General features: G+C 43.6%; 1 protein-coding gene across 4 annotated transcripts in view; it reads left to right on the top strand.

The window, feature by feature from the left end:
• RXRG (retinoid X receptor gamma) overlaps positions 1-14,706 on the top strand; it is a 52,927-nt gene that overhangs the window by 32,066 nt on the left and 6,155 nt on the right. For all 4 annotated transcript variants that reach the window (XM_005677098.3, XM_005677099.2, XM_005677100.2 and 1 more), the window contains 6 exons: positions 1,354-1,498; positions 3,896-4,075; positions 10,271-10,431; positions 10,548-10,677; positions 11,921-12,053; positions 13,354-13,445. In XM_005677098.3, coding sequence (XP_005677155.1) covers positions 1,354-1,498; positions 3,896-4,075; positions 10,271-10,431; positions 10,548-10,677; positions 11,921-12,053; positions 13,354-13,445 — 841 coding nt within the window. The remainder of the gene's footprint in view (positions 1-1,353; positions 1,499-3,895; positions 4,076-10,270; positions 10,432-10,547; positions 10,678-11,920; positions 12,054-13,353; positions 13,446-14,706) is intronic.

Genomic DNA, 14,706 nt, shown 5'->3' with positions numbered 1-14,706 from the left:
CTCAGATGCTTGGCCATGTCTGACTCTTTGCGACCCCATGGACTGTAGCCAGCTAGGCTCCTCTGTGCAAGGGATTCTTCTAGCAAGAATACTGGAATGAGGTGCCATTTCCTCCTCAGGGGATCTTCCTGACCCCGGGATGTCTCTCCTGTCTCCTGCGTTGGCAGAATGATTCTCTACCACTAGCGCCACCTGGGAAGCGTGTCTTTGTTTACACTGGCCAATTATCTTACTTTCTTCATATCTGACTGCTCCTAGGACGCTCCCCAAGATGTGTTTGCAACTTTGTGCTAAGATGGATCCCACTGCAGAGGGCTGTTGAGCGCACTTCACACTTTTCATGGCGTGCGGCCCATGGAGCCCCCTCCTTTTTGACCCCAAGGAGCCTTCCTGCACATGTGCAGACAGGGAAGTCTTCCTTGATCTCAAGAGTGAGCACCTTACCTCTCTACTTTAGCAGAGTTCAGCTGTTGCCATAGCTTTGTCCTTGGAGCCTGGGTGAGAACAATGCTTGATTTCTACCCCACTTGACAAACACCAGCTGTCCAGCCTAGAGGCCCGTCTTCCTCCTACAGTACTATCACGTGCTGGGTTGATGTCAGGTGCTGGGAAGTGCTGCTCTTTGGTGCTAAAAATTTTATATTTCCAAGGAGGTTATTTTTTCCTTATAGACAAGTTCTAAAGTATGATCGGGGCTTTTAAGCTAATTTTTAGTGCTACTGTAGTGATTGGGGCATTTGGCTTAGTGTCTTAAGTAGGCTCACTGAGATGACCACCACACATGTCTCCTTGTCTATTTTACTGCAAACATCTTAAGTGTGCATTTTACTTACCTTTGTACTACAGAGCCTGGCGTGGAGCCTGACATAATGAGTGCTTGTGAATGTCTGTTGATTCTCTAAACAAATGGATTTGCATATTTTGCTTGGTTGTCTCAGAGTCTCAGTCTTTTGCCTGAGGGCCATATCTCCTCTTGGAGCGCTGCTGAATAGGCAAGAGGTAGTTAATAAAAAATTTAGAAATACACAGACTTGTCCTAAGTGTGCTGTTCAGTGTGGATTTCTAGCTCAAATAATACATGAGTAAAATGAGTTAAAGTTGAGAGCTCTGATGTAGATGTGTTGTGATTTTCAGTTTAGGTTTTGGCATTTAGAAATGACTTAGTTCCTCTATGTTACTCTTTTTCTCCCTTAAATTCACATTCTTCGTACGCAATTTTAGACACTCTGTACTTGGAAACTACTTCTTGAAATAGAACCTGCTTTTTTCCCCCAAGGAAGGCCTTGTTAGTTTCTGCCTTGGGGTTTGGGTTTACTCTGGCTCTGTGTTTTATTGTATCTTTTTTTTTTGAAGCTAAATGTGGTCAACAGTGTCAGCATTTCAGAGGACATCAAGCCCTTACCAGGGCTTCCTGGCATTGGACACATGAACTGCCCATCCACCAGCCCGGGGTCTCTGGTTAAGCACATCTGTGCCATCTGTGGGGACAGATCCTCAGGTATGTACAGAGGCAGACACCCCTCCCAAGAGCCCCATGCAACGCAGGTCCCAGAGAAGACACCTCTTCTACCTCCTAGTTGGCTCCTTTGTACCCAATAAGAAAAAAAGAGTCCTTTACGGTGATCCAAGCTGGGGCCCAGGCTATAAATTTCTGTCACCACAGTCTTGATGAATTTAAAGCGTGATTTCACTTTAGGCGGATAGATTTATAGGAAACATTTCAGGAAGCTTCCCTGGAATTACTGTGTTGCGTGTGTATCTGGGATACAGAAATGGTTGTGATGACCAAGTATTTCAATCTAGAATCTCTTTAATTAAAAAAATTATTTTTTTAATTCTAAAAATAATATCTTAATGTTGTGATGACCAAGTATTTCAATCTAGAGTCTCTTTAATTAAAAAAATTATTTTTATAATTCTAAAAATAATATCTTAATGTACGAAATATGGGAGAACTAGAAACTTACCAGTGAAAACTAAAAAAGTTATCTATAATGTCTCCAACAAAGAGAAATCCTTTGATATTTTAGCAAATTCCCCTCTACAACCTTCTAGGCTTTTAACATGTTTCCCTGGGTAGAAATTATTGTTTTCCCTGATTTTATTCTCTTTATCTTCTTCCACTTTTGCCCAAATTATTTCTTTCGTGACTTCTTTCCCTACCTCTCCAAAATTCCTGCCCCTCTACTCCCCATCTCAATTTTGATGATGATTGAATCTCTGACTTAATGAAAGAGAAGATGAGGAAGATTTCTATGTCTGTCTATGATGGCTGACAATATTTTCTCTGCTTTTTATTGCCGCTAAAGTCACTGCAAAATGTCACTCCATTGAAAGTTCCCAGTGCCTGGAGCTTAGCTACATGGGTAGTGTCTGCTTGTTCTCAAAAAGCTGTTCCCAAATTGGGCAGATTTGGCCGTTGCTATAGCAACAGAATTCCAGCCACACCCTGATAGAGAGTTTTTTTCTGCTATGGTTTAATTGAAGTTGGGTGGTTCATTCATGTGTGGGAGATCCATGGAAATGATAAGTTGGTCCCATGTTTCTCAATGACAAATACTTCAGAGCTGAGAGCATTATTTGTTATTCTATGAGTTCAGTAAATCGGTGCAGTCAGCTGATTAGACACAGACTGACTTCATCAAGCAGGCTATCTCTAGCCACCATTGCACCTTAAAGTGGCTTCCTCTGAAATATAAGCTCCTGAGATCCAGATATTAACATTGGTTAGTTCTCAGGGACTTCAGATTCACCGGATTAGAAAGTCAAGTCAGGTCTATAGCTAAACTGCATCACATGTCACACTCAAGAATCAGACGGAAATTTGTTTTGCATAATTTGTCTCATTATATTGTTCAAGTCTCACAATTTCAACCAACTGAGCACAGCTGCCTGGTGTGTAGTATTGGGAAGACGTCTACCTAGAAAGACTCCTTTTTAAAAACATTTATTTCTTTGGTTGTGTGGGGTCTTACTTGGGCACGTGGGATCCTTTTAGTTGTGGTGTGCAGGATCTTTTTTAGTTGCAGCGTATGGGATCTAGCTCCCTGACCAAGTATTGAACCCGCGCCCCTTGCTTTCCGAGTAGAGTCGTAAGCCACCGGACCACCCAGGAAGTCCATGGTGACTGATTCTTGATGCCTGTGTGGTCCTGTGTGAGGTGGCTTTCCTGACACAAATCAGCCATCCTTGGCTGGGGTCATGGAAAACTGGATGTGTGGAACAGGTAATAAGGGCAATGAAAGAGGTAACAGATTATCCTGGATCAAGTAAAAGCAGCTTCTGTCAGATCTCTATGTCACATTTCAAGATTACATGTCATGTTATGCCGTAAAGATCATGTAATTGTTTATTCCTCTGATAGGCAATAATATTTGAAAAATTTATAAGTTAGTTTCTTGTACGTAGTTTATGATAAAGGATAATAGTTCAAAGAGAGATTCTTAAGTCCTCAGACTTCAGTTATGGAGAAATACGAGTGAAACTGAGGTTATTTCCCTGCTAGATAATACACAACAATCATAGATATTTTAATTTTTTATGAACACTAATGTCTTGAATGAAGGCAGAACATTTTGCTTAACTAAACATAAGAAATGACCTGTTAAATAAATGGAAGCGAAGTCTTAGGTCAGGACCGTTTTAATAACATTCCCTGGAATTAGTGATTCCAGAGAATTACTTCTAGAGGGTAGACACAAGAAAGGGCATATTTACTCTGCCTTGGTGTGGTTCCGGTCATCAAGCTTGTATTCTCCGCTAGTTATTCTTTGCTTTTGTTCGCATTGCCGAGGTGATGTGCTAGTTTTTCCGGGAAGAGCCAAGAGATTCTTTTGAGTGAAAGACCCAGATAAACACAGAGACAACTTATGGAATGTCCTTCTCTTGTGGCCAGGAAAGCACTACGGTGTGTACAGCTGTGAAGGCTGCAAAGGCTTCTTCAAGAGAACCATAAGGAAAGACCTCATCTACACGTGTCGGGATAACAAAGACTGCCTCATTGACAAGCGTCAGCGCAACCGCTGTCAATACTGCCGCTATCAGAAGTGCCTGGTCATGGGCATGAAGAGGGAAGGTAAGGCTTCCCGCTCCCCTGCTCTCCGCTCTGTTTGCATATAGAAGCAAGTGCAGGACATAGGAAAGAGTCCTGCTAGGCTGGACTGTGTGAACAAGTTTGAGGCAGAGGAGGGAATGACTTCGGGAACCATGATTTCTCAAGTGCTGCAATTGGAGGCCTCCTGCCCTGGTAAGTGTGTATCCCTAAGCAAAGCGAGCAGGAACATCTTCCTTCACCATTCTCACCTGTCCTGGACCTCAGATGATGGTCCACACAGGACCCACTCTCTTCCTCTTCCAATATCCAGGCAGTGTTAGAGCTGAGGTCTCAGGGTGCTGGCCCCCATGGAGCATCAGACTGACCTTCTGGGCAGAGCTGACTCTCCCCTGTAATCCTCACCCTGGGGAAGCCTGCTGGTTTGATTAATCTCTCTGGGCTTTTATAACCTTGGTCTGCTATAAATCCTCTGAGATTGGTGTATTCCAAAGTCTTTGGGGATTATTGGCATTACCAATAATCAGACAGCCTTCTCATTCAGAGGGATCATCATTGTGTACTTTTAAAATGTTACATCTTTCAAATTTACAGGGTAGGTTAGCTGGGTTGTCGTAGGGAAAAAAAGTCTGAACATGCTTTCTGTTTATTTACAAGATCAAAAATTCTTTCCATTAAGTAACACAAATAAATCAAATCAAGAAGTTAATTAGCTAGTGAACTCAAGAGGTACAGGGTGTAAATGGTAAATCTTAATAGATTCAAGAGTCAAGAGCCTCTCAGAAATGGGAACAAAGTGTTTTTTTTTTTTTGTCTCTCCCAGGTGACTATTTATTCTTAAAGAACTTCTCTTCTATGAGGAGAGGGGAGGCTGGCTAAAAGGACCAGTGAAAAAAGGGTTTGGACCCCTTATAGGAAAGAATCCTACCAGCAAGGGAAAAACGGCACTCTTAGAATGTTTGGGATGGAGGTGGCCCTTAAGAATAACTTAGTAACCCTAACCATTCTGAAAGCGAAAGTGTTAGTCACTGACTTGTATCCAACTCTTTGAGACCCTATAGACTGTAGCCCCCCAGGCTCTTCTGTCCATGAAATTCTCCAGGCAAGAATACTGGTGTGGGTAGCCATTCCCTTCTCCAGGGGATCTTCCCAACACAGGGATTGGACCTGGGTCTCCTGCATTGCAGGCAGCTTCTTTACCTAGCCATTCTATAGCTGAGGAAATAGACTTAGATTGGTGGAAAGAGTTTCCCAAGGTCCCAAGGATAGGTGATAAACAGACTGGAACTTCTTACTTCCGGCTCAGAGCTCATTTCACATCTGTTCTCCTACCAGGGCAAGAAGGAACTATGGAACTAAGGATGGACTCACTGATATCTATCAAGAATCTCAAATTAACAGACCCAAACCTGCCCTCTCAGCCTGTTCATCATATGGTTCTCCCCATTTTAGGAAATAGCCATTTTTCAGCTACTCAGATCAAAAGCCATTTAACACCTCTTTTTTTTTTTTTATGCACCTCATTCAATGGGTGAGGAAATCTTGTCTCTTTCTCAAAATGTGTTAAGAATCTTTCTGTGTCTCACCATTTTTACTGTTATTGCCAAGCCACTGTTTTTTTGTTTGTTTGTTTTGTAGTAATACAAATAGCCTCCTAAGAAGTTTGCCTGCTTCCATCTTTATCTTCCTTCAGTCTCTCCTTATCAAAGCAACCAGAGTGAGTCTTTGAACAAGTGGGTCAGGCGAAGCCTTTCTTTCACCAAAACGCTCTAGTGCCTTCACTTCTTACTTAGAAAAAAGGCAGAATCCTGGTTATGACTTCAAGTCTGTACCTGGTCTGGCTACCCCCTGTCTTTCTGCTCCAGCCTCAGAGCTTTACACTTACTATTCTGTCTGCTCAGACTGCCCTCTCCCGGGTGTCTGTGTGGCTCACTTCTCCTTCGTATCTTTGCTTGTCAACTTCTTGAAGTTTTGCCTGACTACACTGACTCATATCACATCAGCCATCCCTAATACTTCCCAGTTTATTTCCTATAGCATATATTACTATCTGACACATATTTAAATGTTGTCTACTGCCTGTCTCCAAAAAGGCAGGGGTATTTTTCCTGCCTCCCTACCCCCCACTGCTGTATCACCAGGGACTAGCACATAGGAGATATTTAGGAAATATTCGTTGAGAGAATGAATGAGTGGTTTGAACTAAATATTGGAGTCAGATGTTTTAGTAATTCAGGTGCTTCTAAATGATCCATTTGCTCAGTCATTCATTCATCATGTATTAACTGGGTGTCTACTTTATGTTTGTGTCATACTTGCTGTAGAGGGGTCAACGATTTTCTAGACTGGAACATGTGATGTGAAAAATCAGATGGTAGAGACTGTCTTCTCTTCACCAGGATAGAATTGGTAACTCACTCTTTGTAGCTTCCACCACTGTGATAGTCAAAAAATTAAATTAATGACCCCAAAGTGTGTCTCCCATAAGCATAGAGTGTGATTACTAATGACTGACAATCACCTATATTTGATTCTGTTGCTTCACAGTCTAATTCTGTCTCTCAAAACTCAACCTAAATATTTCCGGCTCAATTAGGGTCAGTGTGGTTCACGGAGAAAACTATGGGAAATATGATTCTTTATTTTAAAAAAGTAAGTCAAACAGGGACATGTGGATTATAACAGCCTGGGCTGTCCTTTTTCTAAAAAAAATTATTTCTTTTAATTGGAGGATAATTACTTTCCAATATTGTGATGGTTTTTGCCATACATCAGCATGAATTGGCCATAGGTATACATATGTACCCCCCATCCTGAACCCTCCTGCCACCTCCCTCCCCACCCTGTTCCTCTGTGTTATCCCAGAGCACTGACTTTGGATGCCCTGTTTCATGCATCAAACTTGCACTGACCATCTGTTTTCACATGGTGATGTATACGTTTCAGTGCTGTTCTCGCAAAGCATTCCACGCTCTTCCCCCACTGAGTCCCAAAGTCTGTTCTTTATGTCTGTGTCTCCTTTGCTGCCTGCATGCAGGATCGTTGGTACCATCTTTCTAGATTCCATATGTGTGCGTTAATATATGGTATTTGTCCTTTTCTTTCTGACTTACTCTGTATAATAGGCTCTAGATTCTTTTAAAGCTAGTATTCTGATTCATTATTAGAAAATTGGGTCCAGTTTTGGTTCCTGAATTTAAAAAAAAATGTGGTGAAACAAGAGTGATGAAAAGCTGAATCATTAAAAATTAGGAGTGGAAAAGGGCTGTTTGGGAAGCTACTAAAGGAATTCATACTATTTACCCTGACAAAGAGAAGGCAAAGAAATGAACCAATTCCTCATCCCACTATATGAAATGTCACTTTTTAAAAGTGACTGGATAGCCTTCCCTTTGCCACTATCATTTCTGGTCTTTGTTTGCAAAATTTAGGGCTCAGTTCATACACCTTCTTGTGGACAATAATAATAAAATTCTGGAACAGATAACTGAGTGATACTATGGAATTTATGTTACTAGAGAGTTGGACAGATAGAAAGAGATAAAACTGAGGTGGGCTCAGAATTCACCTGTCTGGGATCAGGGTACATACTGGGGTGAAGCTGAAATGGACATTTGCTGTTGTCTGATGTAACACATTTATTTTCTGAAAGAAGAAGCGGGAGTTCTGAGAGGCTAGAGTCTTGCCTAAGCTTACATAGCAAGCTAATGGCAGAGCTACTGTACGACCGGGACCCTCTGGCATCCAGGCCACCAAATAGTCAGGGTTCTGGGGTAGTCTGTTTCCACAATTTGGGGTCATATGATGTGGTTTGGGTAGGAAGAGAATGGATTATTTTGAGGCAATTTAGGCAGCATTTGATATCCCTGTGGGTTTATTAAGCCAACCAGCCTACAGCTTTGGAGGTAGTAAAGAGGGGTTAGAGGTAGGCTCAGACCGCCAGCCTAGGTCTGTCTACAATGCTGACTTCATCATTTTCTAGCCCTGTGATCTTAGGCAGGTCACCTAACTTCTCTGTGGTTGATAGCTCTTCAGAGGGTTAAATGACATATGATCTATGAAAAATGTTGAGTGCAATTCTGACACAGAGAAAAAGCTTGATAAATTTTGGCTATTTTAGTACATCTCAATAGATACATGTTGGACTCAAGAATAATCCTGTTTTAGATCCCTCTGTCCCCTAAATGTAGCCTGATGTATGGAGTAGCAGTAGCTCAAAATGTCTGTCCGTAGAGAATGTCCTCCAACCAGAGATACTGGACTCCTATTGACGACAGTAAGATTCATGGCACAAAAAAAGAGAAATGAATAGAAAAAGATCACTCAATTAATGACAGGATTGGAATTAGGATCTAATTCCCTGAAGCCAAGGTTATTTTCTTTGAAGCTTGAAAGTTATTTTCCTTGAGTGTTACAAATCTATAGAAGAAATCAATTGAGGACCACAAAAGGAACTTATATTGCTTTCCCCATCTTTTCAAATTAAGACAAATAGAAGCCCATTAACCTATCTTAAAAAATTAATACAAGAAGCATTCAACTTTTTAACCAGCAAATCCAACTGAATATAAAAACACATATGAGAGTTTCTGTATGTTGTCAGTGAATGAGGGCTAACAGGATGGACAGAAAGAAAGGATGAGGGGAAAAGAGAAACAAGGAGAGAGAGGATGAGGTCCAAAGAGGGGAGAGAGAGAGGACCAGAGTCCAAGAGTGTAAAGAGAGACCAAGGGGAGGGAAAACGCTACTTTTTTAACTTTTCAAGTATTACTTCATTTAATCTTCAGAAAACAATCTAGGTTAAGTGCTACAAGCCCCACTTTACATATAGGGAGGCTGAGGCTTTGTAGGCTGAGTAACATGTCTGATGCTACTAGCTAGGAAATGGTCAGGCCCATTTTGAGAAAGATTTGACTCCAAGTACATGATTTTTGCCCTTCTGCTATTTTCTCGTCTTTGTCCTCTTTCTCTCCTGTTTCTTCTTTTTCTTAATCCCTTGCTTTAGACTCTCTTCCTTTTCTTGCTTTACTCCTTCCTTCCTACCCTCCTTCCCTCTCAACCCCTGAGTATTATTCTCATCTTGAGGCTTCCTGGTGCGTCTCTATTTGAGACTGTGATGTATCAGCTGTGTCTGTGAGGCAGACTCTTTTCTGACCTACTTTGACAGATCGATAATATCCCTTGCGTGACAAACTAAATGTCCAGCAGCCAGTCCCCGTTCATTCTGCAGCCTCCGCAGCTCCTTCTGCCCTCAGAGAGTAGGAGGTGCCTGGGAAAGTGGATGACAGGGAGGGAAGGAAAGGGGATGAGACGTAGAAGTCGCTGATGGAGGAGTTATCCCTGAGGTCCTGCTTAGCCACTGTTTAGAGTATACTTTTCTTGATTCTTGGGATTTAAAAAGATGTGTGCTAATATTGAATTCTGTTTATTGCTACTGGGAATAAGATGAAAACTAAGGCTTTTGAAAGAATTGAAACTAACCTCATAGAGACTGTCCTCCCAGTGAAGAGGACAGAACTGGGGAATATTGGCTGATATTCTCATGCACAGACCCAGAAGGTTCTAGATGAAAACCCTAAGTTTTGGGAATCTGAGAAAATTCCAGCCTCCCCCTCTGCCTGTGTACCCTTCCTCACCCTCTAAATCATCTACTGATTCTGAAATGTCATCTAGGTGACATTCCTCCACCCTTCTGCTTACTAAATGCCCGCGTGGCTCCCTAAAGATCTTCCCTGACAAGTCAGATCAGGTGATGTTGTGTTCAGGCTGGTGCACTAGGGGCAGACCTAATGGGACGTGAATGCCAAGGATGACGCATAGGATCTGACAGAGGGGGTTTTTAGAGTAATGTGCTTGTTGCTTAACTATTGCGTGCTCATAGTTTATTAGAGGTAGCAGGTGGGGAAAGGACATGGCACACTGCATGCGAGGAGACAGTGGTTCATTTAAAGAAAGGGCAAAGTTGGAGGTAAAGCTTAAAACGAATACTTCTTAGAGAGGTCATCATTATGAACTGGAAAGAATATGGACTAAAAAACCCACAGTTCTGCACAGGCATAAGCAAAGACTCTGCTTTCTTGTTAAAAGGACAATGTCCTGATTCACTACCATGATGGTGCCCATTTTACAGATGAGGAAATGGAGGCTTAGGGAGGTAACTAAATTTCCTGCTGTTGTCCTGGGCACATGGTAACACCTGCACATCCTTGTCGCTGCCAGCTGTGCAGGAAGAAAGGCAGAGAAGCCGGGAGCGGGCTGAGAGTGAGGCAGAGTGTGCCAATAGCGGCCATGAAGATATGCCCGTGGAGAGGATTCTGGAAGCTGAACTTGCTGTTGAACCAAAGACAGAATCCTATGGTGACATGAACACGGAGAATTCGGTAGGTGGCCTTAGATCTCCATCCAACTGCCGTATCTTAGATGGGGCTAGACATGGGCAAGGGACGTGTGTGAGTCTTAGAATCTGTCCCTTCAGATTACTTTGTTCTTTTTTTAGACTAATGACCCTGTCACCAATATATGTCATGCTGCTGATAAGCAGCTTTTTACTCTCGTTGAATGGGCCAAGCGTATTCCCCATTTCTCTGACCTCACCTTGGAGGACCAGGTCATTCTGCTCCGGGCAGGTAAGTATACTAAGGATCCTTTTTTCCTGGGACAAGCACGTGGGTTGCCATTTTGCCCTTGGGATTCTAAAACAAGTGACCTGATGGAGTTGAACCCATTCAAGCTGGTGCCTCTTGTTGAGACAGGATTACCCTATGTGAGATTGTTTTTTTTTATATTACTTACAATCTCTTAAATTTAGATGGCCCATTCCTAAACAAAACAATTTGTTAATGGATGACTAAGACTTTTTCTTTTTTGATATTTAAATTTTTTTTACACAATGAAATTTGTATTAGTTTCTACATGCATTTTATTATCAGAGAAAAATAACTTTTAAACACACACATAAAAATTCAAAAAGAGGGAAGTTAGTAAGAAGCAGAGACTTTTTTGTCCGTTGGGCTTCTTAAACTACTTCCTAGAATCCTTAGAGTGATCAGGAAAGAACTATTTTTCCATGCAAATTTTACATAGCCTTTATAATTTGCATTTAATTTTTGAAGAGAGTTAAATAGTTTTTACTGAAGACAATCTGAAGCTCTGCCTCATTATTATTATGAAATTGGAAAATAGAGATATTCCATTTCACAGATGAACTAAGGGAAGCCAGAGATTTTGCTCAGACTGGTACTAGATGGATTCCAGGGTCCCTTCCTATTTTAATAGTCTACGTGTTGTAACCTCTCTCGCCTCCCATTTCTGGGACACTGCAGTTGACATATGCCAAAGCTCCTCTGTGTCACGGAGCCAGCAGAGAAATTTCATGAAGATTGGCTGAGCCTTGGAAGCCAGTGCACTCATTTCATTCCTATCAAATAATGAGCAATCCCTGAGTGTCGATGGAAAGCTTCATGCCATGCTGGGTGATACTAGACAGTGCCAAAGAAATAAAACTAGGTTGTCAGGTCCTGGGGGCAGAGACTGCAAGGTATGCTTGCTTTATCCACCACGGCAGCTAACATCGTGACTATTACCTGTTAAGTGTTCGATCCATGTCTGTTGATGGACTGGGGAATAAAGAGTCCTTGTTCTCAAGCTGCCATTCTAGGCAGCATAGGGGGAGACTGAGGGATGGGCATAGCCCCAAGTCAGGAGACCCCAGTCGTATCATTTGTTTCTTCACTAATTAGCAGTATTGTCTGGAACTGGGTTTCTGATTCTATTTTTATTCCAAAGGATAATAATACATGCCTTGGATGACTATCCATGAAGCGAGAGTGCGGTCAGGTTTCCCTCAAGGCCACCTCCTTATCCTTGCAGGGTGGAATGAGCTGCTGATCGCCTCCTTTTCCCACCGCTCGGTTTCTGTGCAGGATGGCATCCTTCTGGCCACGGGATTACACGTCCACCGAAGTAGTGCCCACAGCGCTGGGGTTGGCTCCATCTTTGACAGGTGGCTCTCTTCTGCTTCCAGCATGTGTGTGTGTGTGTACTCGTGTGTGCATGTGTGTTTAGAATGGATAGCTCAAGCAGCTGTACATATATGGCGGGAAGCAGAGACCATTAAGCACATGAAAGCATAAACCTGGGAAATGAGAAAGTGATTAAAAGAAATGTTGATTCAAGGAGACAGAGCCAGTCAGAGGCCAACAGAGTTACTGGCAGATGAAAACCTATCGGTTTCCAAGGAAGAGACGGTGTTACTAACATCACCTAGTAAGACTGGCTTCCTCTGTTTCTCCGTCGGCAAAGAATCTGCCTGCAATGCAGGAGACCTGGGTACAGTTCCTGGGTCAGGAACATCCCTTGGAGAAGGAAATGGCAACCCACTCCAGTAGTCTTGCCTGGAGAATCCCATGGACACAGGAGCCTGGCGGGCTACAGTCTCTGGAGTTGGACATGACTGAATGAGTAGGGGTGGGGAGTTTGAACTGCTTATCCGAGAGGGCTGGGACAGGAATGAAGGCTTAGAATCTGACTTTAGAAGTCCAGGAAAGATGAGCTAGGCTTTTTGCTGGACCCTCCATCTCTCTGGGGCAAGCCTGCTGAGGGAGCAACGGCCTCAGTCTGGGATTCTGTGCCCTCAGGGAAATTAAGCCAGGTGATTTAAGGAGATGAGAAAGGAGTAGAGATGAATGACTCGGGGTGACAGGATGGAGACGCACTAGGAAAGGGAAGGGTGAGCTTAGTGCTGGGGACCTGTGGCCCCTTTCCAACCCCAACATAAACAATCTTCCAGAGCCATATGCATGTCGACCTAAGATGTCTCTGCTCCTTCCCTGCCTTTTCCCACAACATGTTCCACACGTGGTCTTCAGTGGACTTAGTCCTCTTGATGGTGCCTGGAGATTTCTACTGTGTCAGTGAGCACCATCCTCTGCTGTGCTCTTCCAGAAAAGCAGTGCCCTCTCCTGCTCAGCCTGTTGCATTTCTACCAATTTCCAAAACCTCTCGGCTGCTTTTGCAGCCCCCTGTCTGAGTTCCCTGCCTCCTCCTGGGACTCTGATTATGTCGGTCACTGCCTTGGCATTGTTGCTATGTACTGTTTCTGTGTCTGTTGCTTTGATTAAACTGAGAGCTCCTTGAGATCAGGGACTGCGCCTGATTCATCTCTGTGCCCCTAGTACCTGGCCCATTGACTGGAAAACGTGGGCGGGGTGGGTACATAATAAATACTGATTGCATTCATTTTATCAGCCTTTGGTCTGGTGCTCGTGATTTTCTCATTACCTGTCATTGTTTCCTGTGAACAGAGTTCTGACTGAGCTGGTCTCCAAAATGAAGGACATGCAGATGGATAAGTCAGAGCTGGGGTGCCTGCGAGCCATCGTGCTGTTTAACCCAGGTGATAGCATCTTGCTTAGCCCTCCTCCCTGGTCAGCCCCCAGTGCTCTGATGTTATTTGGCCCTCTAGCTCGGCTGAGACAGAGAGGGGAGAAGGCAGGGCCAGGAGACCTGTCGGTGGGGAGGACAGAGTCACCTCTGCATGGCCTCTGCTCCTTGAGGCATCTTGAAAAGTGTCTCAAACGGGCGTGGAGTGTGCACATTGGGGGTCAGTGGGGAAGGTGGGGGATGATAGAGGCCTAGGATAGTAAAGGAGGTGGTAAAAAAATGGTCAGGTTCTCCAGGGGCTGACAGAAACTAGTGAGTAAATAAGTGCTTCCATCTTCCTTCCCTGGTGGACAATTCTGCGGCACATCCCACATGCCTCCTTAGAGGGTCCCTGTGAGACTGAGTCCCGGTTGCCCATGGCCATGATCAGTCCAGTCATGTGCTCATGTGTTGCCTTTTCTTCCTCCCCTGCTTTTTCTTTTCCGGTCCCTCCCTCCTCTTCCCTTGGTCACTGCCTCAAGTAAACTACTTCCATGCGAGACAAAAAAAATAGTAGTCAGGTTCTGCATATATTTTTTGGCGGAACTTATGGGATTTTGCTGATAGATTGTACCTAGGAAATGAAAGAGAGGCATTAAATATTTTTGTTTTCCTGAACAATTGGAAAACAGTTTTCACTGACTGAAGTGGAGGTTCTAAGGGTGGGTGGCTAGGAAGCAGGTCTTTGGACATGAAACTCTGAGATGGATGTAGATGTCCAAGAGTGGCTGTCCAGGAAGCAATTATTCATGTGATTCTGGAGTTCAGAGGAGAGGCAGGACCAGAGATGTATATTTGAGAGCTGTCAGCCTATACCTAGCGTGGAAAGTATAGGGAGGCTGGTGCAAACTCATCCAGGGAGGAATCAGAAGCAGAGCAGAGGGCTGAGGACTGGGTCCGGGGGCATGGCCACATTTAGAAGTTGTGGAGAAAAGGAAGAAACAGCCAAGGTGCCTGCGAGGGAGCAGTGGGTGAGACAGGGAAGAACCAGAGAATGACGTCCTGGGGTCTCAAGGAGGAAAAGCATTGCGAGGAGGAGCGAGAGCTCAGCTTTCACCAGAGGCCGCCATGGGTCAGGAAAGATGAGTATTCAGAATTACATAGTGACTGATGCACGCACTTCATCTCTTGAGTTAGGTGATCAGTTAGTGGAAGCCGGACATGGGTATATCTGGTTTTTGTTCCCTGTCTTTTCATTCAGCCCACACTTAGCACAGAGCAAACACTCAAATGTG

This window comes from Capra hircus, chromosome 3 (genome assembly GCF_001704415.2).
Source record: "Capra hircus breed San Clemente chromosome 3, ASM170441v1, whole genome shotgun sequence".
Classification (NCBI taxonomy): domain Eukaryota; kingdom Metazoa; phylum Chordata; class Mammalia; order Artiodactyla; family Bovidae; genus Capra; species Capra hircus.
The sequence above is the reverse complement of the archived record's forward strand: the minus strand, read 5'-3'. Positions and strand labels throughout refer to the sequence as shown.